Source organism: Emys orbicularis, chromosome 24 (genome assembly GCF_028017835.1).
Source record: "Emys orbicularis isolate rEmyOrb1 chromosome 24, rEmyOrb1.hap1, whole genome shotgun sequence".
Lineage (NCBI taxonomy): Eukaryota > Metazoa > Chordata > Testudines > Emydidae > Emys > Emys orbicularis.
The window spans coordinates 15,199,195-15,217,475 of record NC_088706.1 but is presented as its reverse complement, the minus strand read 5'-3'; the positions used below and the strand labels follow the sequence as shown (position 1 = coordinate 15,217,475).

General features: G+C 50.0%; 2 protein-coding genes across 2 annotated transcripts; both read left to right on the top strand.

Annotated features, from left to right (window-relative positions):
- The first annotated feature begins 4,222 nt into the window (after positions 1–4,222).
- On the top strand, positions 4,223–10,314 carry KXD1 (KxDL motif containing 1). Its single transcript, XM_065422134.1, has 5 exons — positions 4,223–4,286; positions 5,095–5,207; positions 5,914–6,066; positions 7,270–7,316; positions 8,936–10,314. The coding sequence occupies exons 2-5, from the start codon at positions 5,113–5,115 to the stop codon at positions 9,169–9,171; spliced, it is 531 nt and encodes a 176-aa protein (XP_065278206.1). The 5' UTR covers positions 4,223–4,286; positions 5,095–5,112; the 3' UTR covers positions 9,172–10,314.
- A 2,705-nt stretch (positions 10,315–13,019) lies between these two features.
- Positions 13,020–17,527, top strand: UBA52 (ubiquitin A-52 residue ribosomal protein fusion product 1). Its single transcript, XM_065422425.1, has 5 exons — positions 13,020–13,127; positions 13,857–13,978; positions 15,139–15,225; positions 16,494–16,596; positions 17,304–17,527. Exons 2-5 carry the CDS (start codon positions 13,876–13,878, stop codon positions 17,395–17,397), a joined length of 387 nt encoding a protein of 128 aa, XP_065278497.1. The 5' UTR covers positions 13,020–13,127; positions 13,857–13,875; the 3' UTR covers positions 17,398–17,527.
- Positions 17,528–18,281: the final 754 nt, after the last annotated feature.

The window sequence follows — 18,281 nt, the reverse complement described above, 5'->3', positions numbered from 1 at the left end:
AACTGATGCCCCCCCCTTCTCTGCCAAGCCACTGGGGGTCACCAGGCGTCATGGGGGAACTGCCGCTTTGGAACTATCCCCCTCCACACAGTCCTTCTGAGCACCCCACTGCTCCTGAGTGAGGCCCCCCAGCTCACCCCACCGCTCCTGGGTGGGGGCCCCCAGGCACCCCACCCCAGGCTCCCCCACCTCACCCCACCGCTCCTGGGTGGGCAGGCTCCACCACCCCACAGCTCCGGGGTGGGTTCCTCCGGGTTCCCCCAGGCTCCCCCACCCCACCGCCCCTGGGTCCTGGACCCACGATTCCATGGCACTCTCAGCCCCAGCGGGCTGGGGAAACGGCTTAACCCAGTACAAGGCGCCCCTGCCTTTCACAGGCGCCTCACCACGCACCCCAAGTCGAGTCAGGGCCACCCCTAGCCACGGGCTAGCCCGGGAGAGAGAAGCCCCCGCCTCAGCCCGGCCCCGGCACTGCCAGGCAGGCACCGGCCGCGGTCTGACGCCTCCTGGGCACAGGCACGTGGCTCCCAGGCGGGGCAGGACCCCCCGCCGCAGAGCCCAGCCCCAGCCTGGGGGCCCCGCTCCCCCCGGACCTTGGCTGGCTGCGAGCCGGGGGGGGGGGGGTCACGGACACTGGGCGGGGGCAGCCTCCGCGCCCGGCCGCCTCCGCGAGCACCAGCACCCACCTGGCCTCCGGGATCAGCTGCTCCAGCCCCGCCCCCGGCTCTCATTGGCTCCCCTGGGGGGGAAGACTGTCGCTACTGGCTGGCTGCAGCGCCCGTCCCGCCTGGATCGGCCTTTGCCCGGCGCCTTCTTAAAGGGGCCGCGGCCCGGGGTCTGCGCGCAGGTGGGCTCAGCCCGGGCTGCGGCTGCTGGGACGTGCAGGGGCTCTGGCCTGGGTCCCCGGCGCGGCACAGAGGGGAGCAGGTCGTAGCAGCCCCCACTCCCATGCAGAAGGGGCAGCCAGCAGGTCCCAGCATGCACCGCAGCACCCCAGCCCTGGGATATGCCAGCTCCCAGCATGCACCGCTGCACCCCAGCCCTGGGACATGCCAGCTCCCAGCATGCACTGCAGCACCCCAGCCCACTGGGATGGCACAGCCCATCAGTGCATGTGCCACCTGATGCTGGCAGCCTGGACTCTGCCTCCCCTTTGCAACTTAGATTGAGACAAAACCCCAGAAGTCCTTGTGGCCACACAGAGCTGGTGTCCCTGTTACTTTTGTGGTTGAAAGTTATCTACCTCCGAAATGCAGTCACTGCACCCTCATTCAGGGTCTGTCATACGCTGCATCCCGGGGGGGCCTGGCAGGTTCAGAGGTGTGATCAGGGCAGAGCACTGCAGTCCTTCTGCAGGCTGCACCTCTTTATTAATGACACTATGTATGTGTGGCTGAACTCTGGGGGGAAGAGGGTGCATTCTGCCTTCCGCTGGAGTAAACCTCCAATCTTCCTCTCATGTGCTAATAGCTCAATAAGTTAACACGTTCATGGATGCTTCCCGTCTTATGTATTAGGACCAGGATAGATTGTACCAGTCTTCGGGAATTCTCTTGTCTCGGTTTGTTCACTCTGCTCATCCATTTTGTGCCTCTCTCATGCAAGACTTTCACTAGGTCTGCTGTCAGTTCATCAGGTCCCTCTGCCTTCATTTCCTGGACTATACTTCTCACCTCCTCCTCTGTTAGGTCAGGCTCAGGCACAGGCACCACATTAAGATCATATGGTGGCAACTCTGCCCTAAAAGGGGTTTGTCTATTTAAGAGCCTCTCAAAGTATTGTTTCCAACTGTCCTTTTGCTTGTTTGGGTATTACTAGCAATCTCCCCTGACCATCATTTACAAATGGTATAATAATACCACCCTCTTTCCCTTAGCCCTTCGTATGGTTTATAGCTCAAAATTAAATAACTATTGGATCTTACACATTATCACAACATAAGGCACAAATCCTCATCATACCCTCTGACACCAGAGAAAATATTTTTTAAATTCATAGAAATCTGGGGCTAGTACAATGCTAGGTACCTCCAGGAGCTATCCAAAGAACTTTCCCTAGAATGTGTAAAGTATGATCCAGTAACATCTGTCAGGCAGCATTCTGAAATTGACACCGCAATAGGAGAGCCTAAAGGAAGAGATGAAGAACTAAGCCCCAATTCAGAAAACCATCCCTATTTGGGACAGCACTTGAGCATATGCTTCAGTGCTTTCTTGAATTGTGGCCCTAGACTACTCTGCTTTAATACTCATTTAACAAACAGAAACTCAACACAGAAATTTGAGATTTAAACAAAATAAGGTCACTGCCCCTGCCAGGATAAGCAGATTAATTCTTCTCCATTATTCATATCACTGTGCAAGGTTACTGATTTACCTCTAGGTTACATTTCAACCAGGAACTTGCAGTATTTTAATTTTTCTGTAAGAAAGGAAACGTGATTTTTTCCTAGGGCAAAAAAGCAACCATTTGTGACGTATGTCCAAGGTCACCAGATCACCACCTTGTGAGTTTTTTTCCAGGTCACTTGATCACTGGTATATATATATGTATTTATACACACCACTGGTTCATATGAGTATTTTTATATAAAAGAGACCTTACTGGACAGGGGCAGGACTTCATCCTCCCTTCTCTTCTTTATTTTCTGTCTGAGTCATGCAAGTTTTTAAAATGACACCATCCACATCAAAATCTGAGGAGAAACATTGAACATATTCAGTAATCCATTCACATGGCCTTGCAAAACAACCTAGAGATGCATAACTTTTTAAAACTGAATTTGTTTTTGATTGCTAGGCCAGTAGCGAAAGAGGATGAAATTTCCTTTCCTTCTTACAGTCTGTGATGTTGTACGCGCACACACACACACACACACACTCTTCTGGTGTGAGTGAGATGGATGAAATTTCTATTAATGACAGATCCTTGATTTAGATTATTAAGGGGAAAGAGTGCTAAATGAGGCCCTCTTTTTTGAAAATCTGGAAGACAAGTGGAAAAGGAAGCAGCATTACAGCTGGTCTGCCTATCTGTGCTGGCAACATGTCTGCCTTGTCTGATTTATAAGTATCTTTGAGGCTTACTGTAAACTGAGAAAATAGTGAAGCAATAATTTTCCTGAAAAAGCCCTGCCAGCTCTAGTACTTTTTCTGAGAAATGACTCACAGAGACTTGGGAACTTTTCTCTTGGTGATTTGTGCTGGCAAAGAAGCTTGAAGTTGAACCAGCCTGTGCACTGACCGGACCTTATACGAAGTAGGAAAAAGTTGCTTTGATTTTATTCCAGTCCACTGGGCTCAACCTGTACTCTGCTCAGCCAATCTGTCTTTGATTTAGTTTCCTAGTGATATAAAAGAATGTACAGCTCCCAGAGAACCTCGTAAATATTTCTCTGCCTGTGTAGTTACCCCAGAGCCCTTCTGGTAACATTAATCTTCTACAGCCTCATCCCTGAGGAAATTTATCTCTAGGGATGTGGGGGCACTTATGTTATCCATATAGCTGAGGGGGGTCACATGAACTTGAACTGTTACCCACTGGGCCAGGATCCCTACAACGTCAAGGCCAGTTTCCATGCTCTGCCAGAGTCCCCACAGTGCCCATGATCCCTGCCCAGCTGGCTTCTCCACATCAAAGCCCACAACCATATCACTGCTGTTGTAGCCTCCCCCTCGAGAGACCCAGAGGGCAGCTGTGGGAGCCCCTCCCTTCATACAGACACTGAGGGGGAGGGGAGCTGAGGGGGGGGCATTGTAGGGGGGCTCCCCTCATAGAGCCACTGAGGGGGAGGAGGAGCTGTGGGGGACTCCCCTTGGGACACTGAGGGGGAGGGGGAGTTGTGGGGGGCTCCCCTTGGGACACTGGGGGGAGGGGAGTTGTGGGGGGCTCCCCCATAGAGCCACTGGGGGGGAGGGGAGCTGTGGGGGGCTCCCCTTGGGACACTGGGGGGAGGGGGAGTTGTGGGGGGCGCCCCATAGAGCCGCGGAGAGGGAGGGGAGCTGTGGCGGGCTCCCGCCCATGGGGGAGGGGGAGGGGATTCCTTGCTGGACCTCACGCACATGTACGTCCTGACGCGAAGGTCACGTCGTACGCATGACCTCCATCCCGGAAGTGAGCCTCTAGCCCGCGGACCCCACGAGCCGCCGCCGCTGGCCCGCGCTTGCCCCGGCTCCTGCTCCGCCGCGTCCGGTCCCGCCGCCCCACGGAGCCCCCTGGCCGGGGCGCCGCTTCCGTTATGTGAAGGCGGCGGCCCCAGGCTGGGCGGGGGAGAGCGGCCCGTCCAGGTGCGCGGCCTCCGGCGGGGGAGCCAGGGGGGTTCCCAGCCAATGGGGGGCCCCGGCTGCCATGGGGCGGGGCTTTGGGGGTCTCTATCCAATGGGGGGCGGTGATTCCATACGAGGAGGGGTCATGAGATGTCCCTATCCAGCAGGGGAAGGGCTTTGAGGGTCCCCATCCAATGGGGAGCCAGGGGGTCCTATAGGGAGAGGGGTTATGGAGGGGTAGGGGGTTCCCTAGGGGAGGGTTATGGGGGCGGGGTCCTGTAGGGAGAAGTGTTATAGGGTGTCACCATCCAGTGGGGTCTGCATTCAGTGGGGACGGCTGGGGCCCATAGGGAAAGGGCTTGAGGGGTTTTGGAGTTGGGGTAGTCCCCATCCAAGGGGCTGGAAGGGTCTCTAGCCAGCCACAAGGCCTTTCTAGATGGACATATCTATAAAGGATCCAAATTTCCTTCTTGGGGTAGGTGGGGCAGTACTTTATCCCATGAGCTGTCTAGGTGTGTGGCTTTGGCTGGGCATCTCCGTAGCGGGATTAGATCTTGCTCTCAGGGAGAGGGTGAAGGGCTGCAGGGCCTAGCGAGCAGCTTTGGTCTCATTGCTGCAGTTCTGGTTATGTTTCGGGTAGCAGCGAAGGCCTAGCTGGTCCGGTAGGGATTCTGCTCTCTTCCTTCCTCAAGGCTCTGACTGTTGTGAAAAACAGTTTGAGGGTGTCTGATGCTGCTAATTGTTGCTAGGGCCGGTGAAGGAAGCTGCTTTGTATTTTTTATGAGCAGCCCTATGAACTTCCCCTCTGTATCTCTATCCCTTCCTGCAGGCTGCAGTGTACAGTAAAATGGAGCCCACAGCCTCCGGTGTGTTTTGCAGCAGGGTGCTAAGTATGGTGAACTCTGAAGATGTGAACGCCATCATTTTGGCTCAGAAGAATATGTGAGTCCCGTGGAATCTTATCAGCCGAAAAACCCTGCTGTTCTGTCCAATAAATAAATACAAATATCCTTCTAATTGTTAGTAATTTAGAGAAACTGGATGATTCGGTGGGGTTAGCATGGGCTACAAAACCCCCGGTCATTACTTCAAATCTGTCCTAGTGACTAACTGGCAGCTGTTCTGTTCAGTGCCTGTCAAATTGAGTTGCAAGGTCTTAGTTCAATTCCTAGTGGGCATGTGTCTGGGCTGCAGGAGAGAGGGTTACATTTGCCACTTGTAGGCTGCCCTAGCTGAGAGGTCAAAGACGGAAAGAGCTGATCTTTCCAGGGCATGGGTGAGCCGCTTTGTGGTAATGCAAGCTTCCTCAATTGCTGGTGCTTTGTCAATTCTGGGAATAAACAGAGGCCTTTAGTCTGCAGTGCTGTCAAGTCAGCACCATTCTTAGTGCTGAATTCATTTCCTTTTTTAAACAAATTTTAAATATTAAGAAAAGTCCATCCGGCACGTCTTAGCTGATCTTCACGTCTGTTCTCCCTTCTTGCTGCTGCTTCAAATTCCTCAATTCACTTATTTTGAATTCTTCCCTCCACCCCCAAATTTCCTGACAACTTTTCTGTCAGGAGAAATAGTCAGTTAGACTCTGATTGATTTCACTAGGGTTTTGCCCACGATGGAACAAATTTCCCATGTCTCTTCCTCACTCTAGGCTCGATAGATTTGAGAAAACCAACGAGATGCTGCTCAACTTTAATAATCTATCCAATGTACGCATGCAGCAGATGAATGAGAGGTTCCTGCATCACACTAGGACGCTGGTGGAAATGAAGAAAGATCTAGATAGTATATTCCGAAGAATCAGGTGGGTTCTGGATTCAGGGTCTGGGATCCTGCATCTCTCTACAGTGCCTCCTGTTGGATGATAGAGGAAGGGCCCTGAGAGGATTCAAAGGGTGTCCTGCCCTGCTTTCCCTGTCCCAGACAAGGTTACTGAGACACAGTGACCTCTGTACAGCACCCCGGGAGGGTCACAAAACAACAGAATGGTGACTAACAAACACGTTCAGAAGGGGAGTGAATAAAAGGCATAGCTTGCTTTTACTCTGCAAAACAAACCAACGTGGGAGGAGGAGGGATGTGGCGCTTTTCATAGTACATTGGGTGTCAGGGCTCCTGGCTTCCAGTCCTAGCTCTGCCACTGACTGTGTGACTGATCAAGCTACTTCACCTCTCCATGCCGCTGCAAAATGGGGATAATGCAGACCCACCTCACAGAGGCCTTGTGCGGCTTAATGCTTGTGGGGATGTGATATCCTTGGGTAAAAGGCGGTAGAGAAGGATTAAATATTATTTAAAAACTTCTGATTTCAATTCTGGGGACAGCCTTGTCTTTGCTAAGGTGGAGGTAAAGTCATGAGACTGTCAATAGTCTGCAAGGCAGTAGAGTATTTGTTGATTTATAGTGAATTACTTTATTCAAAAGCTCTGGGGCGGGGGGGTGTTTTGTCCCCTTTACTTCTCAGTGCATGGAGAGCAGCAGCAGGTGCCCCTGCCATACGGTGGGGAGGTGCAGCAAGCAGACAGTGCGTGAAGAGACCAGGAGGCTGCTGGAGCCATCAGGGGTCCTAGAGCTGCTGCTCCTTGGTTGGGGCGCGTGACACATCTCAACGCAGCAGTGCCCCATTTCCAGGGTGGGAAGGGACCTCAGGCTCCCTGCTTGCTATGGGGTTTAATAAAGTGCTTGAAGGGAAATGTCCCTTGGGGAACATCTGGTGAGAGGAGATGTGGTCAGGACCGTGACACTTCACACCTCACATCTAGCCTTTGTTCAGCAGGGTCCAGAGCTCAGGAGGGCCTGGGATTTCTGTTCCTGTGACAGCATGAACGTGCAGCGCAATGGCATTTTATCTTAATCTGCTTAAAGGGTTCCTGCAACAAAACTTGTTCTGCTGAATACTTGGCAGCTCTTTCGTTGGAGCAGAGGGGGGCAGAGGGTTGGTAGAGAGATTTATGTACTTTGTTCAAACTCCACTCTCTTTTTCTTGTCCCTCCTGTCCCCTTACAGGACCCTGAAAGGGAAGCTGGCCAAACAGTACCCAGAAGCTTTCAGCAGTGAGTATCTCCTTGTTATTCAATCTGACTTGCAGCCTTTATATTGGCTTCCTTCCACTCTGATAAATCAGTACTTCTTGGTAATAAAGCACTGGTCACTCTAGAGTCCCAGGGCATCTGAAGCTAAAGAGAAATGTGTGTTTGGGCCAGGGGCTGGCAGCTTGCAGTGGGGAGTCTTGAGAGAGATTTTTTTAAACACCTCTGTGTTACCCAGTGAAAGGTGGCTGCGTGTAGGGTACAAAGCTGCAAATGGCTGCCAAGTTGAGTGCACATCACAGCAAAAGAGCTGGCAGGTTTTTTGTTACTACAATAATGAGCAGCCAAAGTTTTTTGAAATAGAAATTGTAAGTTCTAGCTGTAACGATGCGGTTCTGGCGGGACCCAACTGAGAGTGCCAATTCAGGACAAATTGCTTAAAACAGGGCAGTTACCGCCCTAGATTGGGGTTTTTCCACCTCTAAGGCAAACCAAACCAGCCAGACAAAGAGGACTTTGGTCTCACCCCACTGGCTAACCACAAGTCACACAAGCAGTTCCCTTAGACACTCCAGTTTCCCAGTATCACCACCAGTGCCACTTGTTATGGGGACAAATGGTTATGAAAACCAATACCCCAGTAAAAGAAAAAAGGCTCTCCTGATCCCAAAGGATCAAGCCCCAGACTCAGGTCAATATACAAATCAGATCTTACCCACAAATCATGCTGTTGCCAATCCTTTAGAATCTAAAATCTAAAGGTTTATTCATAAAAGGAAAAAGATATAGATGAGAGCTAGAATTGGTTAAATGGAATCAATTACATACAGTAATGGCAAAGTTCTTGGTTCAGGCTTGTAGCAGTGATGAAATAAACTGCAAGATCAAAATCAAGTCTCTGGAACATCCCCAGCTGGGATGGGTCATCAGTCCTTTGTGTAGAGCTTCCATTCGTAGCAAAGTCCCTCCAGAGGTAAGAAGCAGGATTGAAGACAAGATGGAGGAGAGGCATCAGCCATTTATAGTCTTTTCCAGGTGTAAGAACACCTCTCTGTCCTTACTGTGGAAAAATGGAGTCTGGAGTCACATGGGCCAGTCCCTGCATACTTTGCTGAGTTGCAAGGCGTATTTGCCTTCTCTCAATGGGTCAATTGTATAGCTGATGGTCCTTAATGGGCCATCAAGCAGGCTAGGCAGAGCTAACACCAACTTGTCTGGGATGTTTCCCAGAAGCATAGCATAAGCATAGAGCCAATATTCATAACTTCAACTACAAAATTGATACACACATATAGACAGCATAATCATAACCAGCAAACCATAACCTTGTCTTAGACACCTCATTTGACCCCCTTTATACAAGATTTGGTGCCACTACAGGACTTTGGTTGCAACCATGTTCTATATGGTCCCAGATTACATCAATAACATCATACTAGCACTCTTGAGTCCTTCCTGAATCCATTTTGGTGGTGTTTGAGGATTCCTTCTGCACTCATCTGTTTCCTCTTGCTGATACCTGTACCATGTCTTCTTTACTCTGGGTAGTTGGAGCAGCTTATGTGGCAAAGATACCTGGAGTCCTGTCATCTTTATGCAGATAGAATAAACAGCCGAGGTAACAATTGTCTCTCTCCTTTCAGATATTCATGAATCTCCAATTCTAGAAGACGACGATGATTTTGACCCTATTCCTAAAAGCACGGCGACCACCATTGCTACCTCTGAGCAGAGCACAGAGTCTTGTGACACAAGCCCTGACATTATTTCTCCAACCATGAGTCAGGATTTTGAGGATTTATCACAAGGCCGGTATGATTCTCCAGCTGTTAATGGACAGAGTCTAACAGATGATGAAATGGCCAATGAGCTGGACTAACACATACTAAAAACTAAGGCATCAGCTGAATCAGCTGCGTGGACTATGGAGCACAACCAGAGAACTTCCTGTCCTGTATTTATATTTCTGTGTTTCCTTGGCCATTTACTTTTTTGTGGGGAGAGGGAAAGTGAAGGCTGAGTGGAGAGGGGCCCATCACATGGTATTTAAAACTGCCATCATAATGCAAACATCAAGTCTGGATATGGCAAACATGCAAAATGTACGGATTGAAATGATTGTTGTCTGTTCTTGTTTGTGTGTTCAGGGGAGAGCAGTAAACCCGAAGTTCAGCTTTGATCATTAGTTTCTGGACAAACAGAGATCTTCTCAGAAGAGAACTCTAACTGCTTTTCTTTATCCTTTTCTTAAATCATTTACTTTGTTTTACACAGAAATCTTGAGGCTCTGTAATTTACAGTGCATGCAAACCCAAACTATAGCCTCCTCACCGGCATGGTACAAATATCTCTCAGCTGTGGCTTGCAGGAGCTTGTACTTCCAAAGCAACAGCAGCTTGCTTCTTGGGGTCTTCTCTGCCTTCTGAGAGGCCTGCCTGCACTACAGGGCCATGTAGCTAATTAATATATGCTAATGATTTCTCTAGCACCTACAGAACGGCTTTTCCCACACAGTGGCAAGAACCTGAAGTCCTCTTTCCTTAAGTGCTCAGCTATCCTGTGCCGCAGCTTGGATTTTCATGAGGGAATCTTTCATAACTGCACTTACATTGCTTAATGGAGATCTTTGAATGGAACAGTTTGACAACTGCTATGGCTGTACCTTGCTCTCTATAGTGTTCATCATATGTTACATTATCAGATAGTTTCTTTGGGTAAAACCTTTCATTTTTCAAACAGTGATAAAGAAAGACGCTGTACCGAAATGTCTGCTTCTTGTCTGTTTTCACCTGACTTTGCCAATGTCTGTGTTAATGTATTGCTGAGAGCCAGGGTGGAAATAACTAACCCTGTTGTAAACCTAGGAGGGAGGGGAAAGTTGCCCTCTAATCCTCAGTGGTTGTGATCAGCATATCTCCAGAAAGAATATAGTGAAAAGAAAATATTTTTGTATTACATGTTTACAAATGCTAGAAGAAAATAACCACTAGAGACTCCATTAATAAAACATCCATCCAAACCACTTCATGTTCCTTCTTTACTAGGTGGAATTTGTGCATGTACGCTGTAACTTCCGGTCATTCGAGGTGAAGTTTGGTTTCTCTGATAGGCTAAAAGAATTACAGCCACTGCAGCTATCACATAAGGGACATAGGAGTGGTCCTAATTCTAGATATGCGATCACTACACCATGATTAAGCGTGTGAATTAAATGAAAATAGGAGCAAAATGGGTGAGCTTTGCTGCACAAAGCAAAGGCTAGATTTTGAGAGCAACTGAGGGAAGCAGGTCAGTGCTTTATGAATCTGCCTTTGCTCCCAATTCAAATTATTTTAATAGCAGTGGCCAGTAGCACCACTAAATTAGCTGTAGCATAGCGGTATAAATTGCTTAGGAAATGAGGATCCTGCACAAGGCTCACAACCTCAGCCCTGGATTTTATACCCAGATACAGAAAAGTGGCCATGTTGGTGGAAACTGTCACTTCACCAGAGGAATTGGGGTAGCACTTTAAACTAAAGCGTCTTTGTTTTTAAAGTGAATTAGTGTTGGTGCTACATGGATTGAGAAAGCATGCATTCATTCCTGTAGAGCTGGGGCCTGTATGCGGCGTGTGAACAATGTATACTGAGAAAGTTATTTCCAGAAGTTAGCAGAACTGATCAAAGGCTTTTTCCCTTAAATGAGAAAGGAAAGTTGTTTAATGCTGGGAGAAAGAAGCTGTGTAGACCTGCCACCCCCTCAGGAATGAGCAACACTGACAAATGGATGTGGGACAAAACCCCAACATGCTGTGAATTCTGCCCTGGACAAATGCTTGGTGTGTTGGGTGGGGAGATTTAATCCCCAAACACTGTGAAGCTATTTCCTGGGTCGGTGTGTCACGCCCATGTGAATGTGTAGCATGTGGGTATCACACAGAATCCTAGAACTGGAAGGGACCTCAAGAGGTCATCTAGTCCAGTCCCCTGCACTCATGCTAGGATTAAGTATTACCTAGACCATCTCTGACAGGTGTTTGTCTAACCTGCTCTTATAAATCCCCAATGATGGACATTCCACAACCTCCCTAGGCAATTTATTCCAGTGCTTAACCACTCTGACAGTTACAAAGTTTTTCCTAATGTCCAACCTAAACCTCCCTTGCTGCAATTTAAGCCCATTGCTTCTTGTCCTGTCCTCAGAGGTTAAGAAAAACCATTTTTCTTCCTCTTCCATGTAACAATCTTTTACATACTTGAAAACTGTTATCATGTCCCCTCTCAGGCTTCTCTTCTCCAAACTAAACAAACCCAGTTTTTTCTATCTTCCCTCACAGGTCATGTTTTCTAGACCTTTAATCATTTTTGTTGCTCTTCTCTGGACTCTCCAATTTGTCCACATCCTTCCTGAAATGTAGCACCCAGAACTGGACACAATACTCCAGTTGAGGCCTAATCAGTGTGAAGTAGAGCAAAAGAATTATTTCTCGTGTCTTGCTTACAATGCTCCTGCTAATATATTCCAGAATTATGTTTGCTTTTTTTGCAACAGCGTTACACTGTTGACTCATATTTAGCTTGTGGTCCACTATGACCCCCAGATCCCTTTTCACAGTACTCCTTCCTAGGCAGTCATTTCCCATTTTGTATGTGTGCAACTGATAGTTCTTTCCTAAGTGGAGTACTTTGCATTTGTCCTTATTGAATTTCATCCTATTTACTTCAGACCATTTCTCCAGTTTGTCAGGATTATAATTCAAAATGATCTGATCCTCCAAAGCACTTGCAACCCCTCCCAGCTTGGTGTCGTCCGCAAACTGTGTCAGTGTACTCTCTCTGTCATTATCTAAATCATTGATGAAGTTATTGAACAGAACCGGACCCAGAACTGATCCCTGCGGGACCCCACTCGTTATGCCTTTCCAGCATGATTGTGATCCACTGATAACTATTCTCTGGGAACGTTTTCCAATCAGTTTTGCACCCACCTTAGTATTTCCCTAGTTTGTTTATGATCAGGTCATGCGAGACAGTATCAAAAGCTTTATTAAAGTCAAGATATACCACGTCTACCGCTTCCCCCCATCCACAAGGCTTGTTACCCTGTTAAAAAAACAGGAGTACTTGTGGCACCTTAGAGACTAACAAATTTAAGGTGCCACAAGTACTCCTGTTCTTTTTGCGGATACAGACTAACACGGCTGCTACTCTGAAACCTGTTAAAAAAAGCTCTCCGGTTGGTTTGACACGCTTTGGTCTTGACAAAGCCATGCTGTTACTTATCACCTTATTATCTTCTAGATGCTTTACAAACTGATTGCTTAATTATTTGCTCCATTATCTTTCCGGGTACAGAAGTGAAGCTGACGGGGCTGTAATGCCACTAGATTGTCAGTCTTCGGGACTCTCTGCCGTCTCCCAGGACTTGTCAGAGACCATCGCTAACGGCTCAGCCAGCTCCTGGCGTGTGCTGGGGGCAGCGTGCTAGGGGCGTGTCATCGGGCGTGGGGTGTGTGGCTTGCACACGTGTGTGCGCACACCTAGATGTGCCTGACCCCTACCTACGGACCCCCCAGCTCGGGGCGCAGGACCCGGACCCCGCCCCGGGCGGGGACCAGCCGCCGCCGCGCTGACTCCGCCCCCGGAGGGACTCTTCTGCCGGGAGCTGATTGGCGCGGAGCTAGACCGGGGGCGGGGCGCTGGTTATGACGCACGGCACGAGGTGGGCGGGGCAACCATTATAATGCTGCGTACGCGGCGCGTGCGGCGTCTGACGTAACGCCCGCGTGCGCTGGGCTGTTTCCGGTTCCGGGGGCCCTTTCTCTTCTCTCCAGCGAGGCGGCCGGGCGGCTGGGTGAGCGGCGTGGGGGTGGGGGTGGTGTGTGGGGCCGGGGGCGCTGGGGAAGCGGCGTGGGGCCGGGAGCGGCGGAAGGCGGTCTCGGGTGGGCGGCCGGGCTCGGGGGAGCGGCGGGTGGGGCCAGGCCAGGGGCGGTGTGTGGGGCTGGGGCTAGGGCCGGGAGCGGTGTGTGGGGCCGGGCACCGGCCGGATTGGGGCGGGGAGCGGCGGAAGGCGGTCTGGGGTGGGCGGCCGGGCTCGGGGGAGCGGCGGGTGGGGCCAGGCCAGGGGCGGTGTGTGGGGCTGGGGCTAGGGCCGGGAGCGGTGTGTGGGGCCGGGCACCGGCCGGATTGGGGCGGGGAGCGGCGGAAGGCGGTCTGGGGTGGGCGGCCGGGCCGGTGTGTGGGGCTGGGGCCGGGCTCGGGGGAGCGGCGGGTGGGGCCAGGCCAGGACCGGTGTGTGGGGCCGGGCGCCGGCCGGATTGGCTCGGGGGAGCGGCGGAAGGCGGGGCCCGGCTCGGGGAAGCGGCGGGTGGGGCCAGGCCGGGGGCGGTGTGTGGGGCTAGGGCCGGGGGGAGCGGCGGGTGGGGCCGGGCCCGGGCCCGGGCGGTAGGAGGAGGCGGGGAAGGGGCTGCGGCCCGGACTCTGCCTGGCCGGGGGCAGACCCTCCCCCGGGTGGCCGCGGGGCCGTTGCCTGGCTCGCCACGCGGGGCTGCGGCTGGCACTGAGCGGCTGTTGGCTCTTGCAGGGGACACGCGCACGCCAAGATGCAGATCTTCGTGAAAACCCTGACGGGCAAAACCATCACCTTGGAGGTGGAGCCCAGCGACACCATCGAGAATGTCAAGGCCAAGATCCAGGACAAGGAGGGTGAGGGGCTGAAGGAAGCTGGGGCTCGCTCGGCTCGAAGGCGGAGGCCAGAGTTGTTAAAGCTGCGGCAGTCACTGCCCTTGGGGGTCCTAATCTCTCCTTGGCAGCTTTATCCTCCAATGGGAGCTGGACACACCCCACTTCTCTAATATGGGGGGTGTGCCCCCCTGTCTCTTCTGTCTTGATCCTGTCCTCTTTGTCCACCTCTGCTCCCCTGCCATGCACCAGGTCACAGACGAGGGGACAGCTGGGCCACATTTCAGTGGGTGGCATTGTGAAAATGTTGTAGTCGGTGTTGGAAGTTGCAGTTTTTGCGACAAAATTGTGGCCTGTGACATTCTGACAGTTTTATAAAGAATGGTCCTTGGAGTATCTTCGGTCTGAGCTCTTGGGCTCTGCACTCCTGAGAAATGGATGGTGGGTGGGTCGCTGAATGGTGTTTACCTACCCCTAAAATGCAGCTGCTAAGACATGGTGGTAGTTAAACACCTGCACAGCATTGCTGCACATAGGGCTGTGCAACTAAGTGCCCATGTGGTTCAGAGTGTAGTTGTAGCCATGATGGTCCCAGAACGTTAGAGAGGCAAGATGGGTGAGGCAACTTCTGTTGAGCCAATAAAAGATACTGCATCACCCATCTCCGCTCTCTATTTGGTTCGGCTGCAAATTCAAAAAAAATTCATTTTAGTTTGACCCGAAACATGTTTTGAAACTTTTGGTGAAAAAAAGTGTTTTTGTGTTAACCCAAACATTTTGTTTAACTTTTGAGGAAATTCCAAAACAAAACTGAAATGTTTTACTACTTCATTTAGGAAGTGGCATTTCAGACTTTGGAATTTTTTTCTACCAAAGCAATTTCCCAAAATGATCCAAATTTGTGAATTGTTTTGATTGACCCGAATCTGCATATGTATTTATTTATTTATTTATTTGGTGAGAAGGTTTTGCATAAAAATGTTGTGGAGTTGACACAAGTGCCACCACCCCAGTAGTGCTAATCAAGACCTCCTTATGCTATGCTGCTGTGCTACAGCCGATCACTCCCATCAGGTCTGCTGCCTCCCTGTAGTATAGTGCCCCATGGGTCATGGTTTGCTCTTCGAATAATCTCAATGTGATGACAAAGGCAATTCAGTATTCCATGCATGGATGTCTTGTAGGTATCCCTCCTGACCAACAGCGTCTGATCTTTGCTGGGAAGCAGCTGGAGGATGGACGTACCCTCTCAGACTACAACATCCAGAAAGGTATCATTTGACCGCATATTACCACTGTAAAAGACTTGCGCTCAAGCATGGTTGCTAAACAGTAGCTTAAAGAACCACTAAAGGAAACTCAGCTCTTTCTGCCTGCAGAAGCCATCGCATGTTGTCTTCTACAAGCACTGGGGAATGTTGAAGTGAATTCACATCTCAGAAAAGGATTTCAGGGTCATGGTGGATAACTTATAGAATGACTTTGCTACAATGAGGGAGCTAAGAGCAAATGTATTCCTTAACTGTGTAAGTAGGGGAATAATGACTGGAAGTAGTGAGGAGTGGTGTGACATGAACAAGTGTTAGTAAGATGGTTATTGGGATACTGTGTCCAGCTCTGGTGTGAACACAGACTGGAAACACTTCAGAAAAGAGCTACAAGAACAAGGCACTGTCTTGGAAAGCCTGCCTTAAAATAAGACTAAACAAGCTCAGTCTATTTAACTTACAAAGGTTAGATTATCTCAGGGTGGTAGAAGTACCCACATGGGGACTAAATTTGATAGCAATGGGCTCTAGACAAAGGCATAACAAGATCCAATGAGGCTAGACAAATTCAGACTAGAAATGAGGTGCACATTTTTTAGTGGAGTGTAATTAACAATTGGAGCAAATCATCTAGTGATGTGGATTCTACACCATGTGCAAGTCTTTAAACCAAGATTCGCAAGTCGCTTTACAATGTGCTTCATCTCAACTGGAAGTTGTGATCTCGATGCAGGAACTACCTGGTGAAACTGTCTGGCCCCTGATGTATACAAAGTCCTTCTAGATCACAATGCGCCCTTCTGGCTTTAAAATCTAAGAATTTGAGGTTTCATGTAAGATGCTGTTGTTGTCTTCTGTGTCTATAGCGTATGGACTCTTAGAAATGGCTTTGAAAAAACTGGCTGTGTGTTCTTCCCCACTATCCACAGATGACCTGGGTTTGTGGGGTTTAGGCTGGGACACCCGTACGGTGTCATAAGAACCCTAAGGGAGGCCCAGGTGTCTAAAGAACTGGAGTGCTTGTCCATTTGCCTTTCAGATACTGCTGGGGGGGAGGGTTGGGAGAGCCATGACGGTCTGGCTCTGCAATGGGAATTAAGTTAATTTGGGGTTGAGACTGAAACCACCAGAACTGAAGTAGTCACTACTTTCTGTGGTGGTAGCACTTGGGACCTGGAGTCCCATTATGCTCATCCCTCTGCAAACAGGGGGAGTTCCTGTCTCCGTGCCATCTCTGAAATGCTGCTAACTTGGTGCGTTCCTCCTTTCAGAATCCACTCTGCACTTGGTGCTGCGTTTGCGTGGAGGCATCATTGAGCCTTCCCTTCGCCAGCTCGCACAGAAGTACAACTGCGACAAAATGATCTGCCGCAAGTACGTGTCGTCTTACGCAATAGACTCAGTGTTACAGCCTCTGGAAGGGAGTGTAGCTGCTGCCCTCTCTGAGGGTGAACAGCTTTGAGCGGCATCCTTACACCCTTCTTTGTGCTCTGATGTGTAGTGGGTATCGTCAGGTGATCAGTGTGCTAGGAGGCAATTGGTAATGGAATCTGTCATAGAATAGATTGCTCTGTCTTGGCCTAAAGAGCCCAAGGAGGCGCTGGGCTGAGTAACTAACTGCATTGGGCAACTACAGCAGCATCCTGGCAGCTTTAACACATTTTACCTCCAGCTAATGCTGTATCAATCTCCTAACCTCCTAGAGAGGCTCCTGTTCTGGATAGGTCATCTTCAGAGTCACTGGGCCTGGGATGGGTCACCTTGCCCATTCTGCATGGGACAGAGGAGATGCCATTATTCCTGTCAAAGATTGGCGGGTGTCACATTCTCTACTGCACTGGTAGCTGTTCATAAAAATCCCTTTGCATCATAAACCCAGGAGGCTAGAACAAATTTACATTTGTCCTTCCTATATAACTTAAACTTTCCTCGTTCTCTTCAGCTGCATATTCTTCCCCTGTGCTTGCTGCTGCTAGGAGTGTTTACAGTGGGGTGGACTGGGATCTTGCCATGCAAGGCAGAGCCTCTTGGGAGTTCCCAACCCCCAGAAGAGTTGACTGCTCTTCTTCTGGCTGTTTCAGGTGCTACGCCCGCCTGCACCCTCGTGCTGTTAACTGCCGTAAGAAGAAGTGTGGCCACACCAACAATCTGCGTCCCAAGAAGAAGGTCAAGTAGAGGGAGCTACCTGTCTTCGGCCCGTGTGGCTACGTGCTGTTGAATTCAAGTCGGGTAGTCAGTCTGCTGCAACGTAGCTTGGTCCTGCATGAGGCAGGGGTGTGTTGAATAAATCTACTTCCAGTGCTCAGCCACGTGTCTGCCATTTATCCTCTGCCCTCACCTGCACAGTTGCTTTCACGTACTTTAATGCTGTTCAGAACAATGCACATGATCTTCTCTGCATATCCTGTAAAATGTGTTCTCACTGCATGTCTTTTCAACATGAAATACAGGGCTTGATTCAGACACTTCTGCCATTCTTAAACTTGCCTGATCCATTCTTGGCTTCCTGCAGTAGCAGAGATACTGTTCCTCTGAACACGTATGGCAGATGGATTAAGGAATTCACAGTGCAGTGTCTGCCTAGCAAACATTCCTGTACAGTAGAAACAGAATTCAGTAGCTAAGTCCATGCTAACAGATGGACTATGGTTTGCTAAAAGCACCTCTCAGATTCAAGGTGATACCTATTTTCTTGTTGGTTTAAAGGGAATAGCCTCTAGGAGTAGGTTGAAGATTTGTGGCTAGTTTACACCATCCTAAAGTGGCAATCAGGATTGCACCAAAACCTGTTCTGGGGGAGGGGAACTAGACAGCACATGGGAGATCTCAGACCCCTGTGGTTGGAATAAAAGCCCAGCAGCAGTGAGGCTGCAGCTACAATGCTATAGGGGCAGTGCTGGGAAGACAGCTTGTTTCTCAGCTCCACCTGGAAAGGACCATGTCAGTTGGGAAGAGGGGAAATGCCTTTCCTCCTACCAATGTAACTCACCTGACAGGTAAGAGGGGGCAGGAGAGAGTTAGCCTCTTCCCTTGTGTTGTCTGAGCGACTGCCTCTTGCT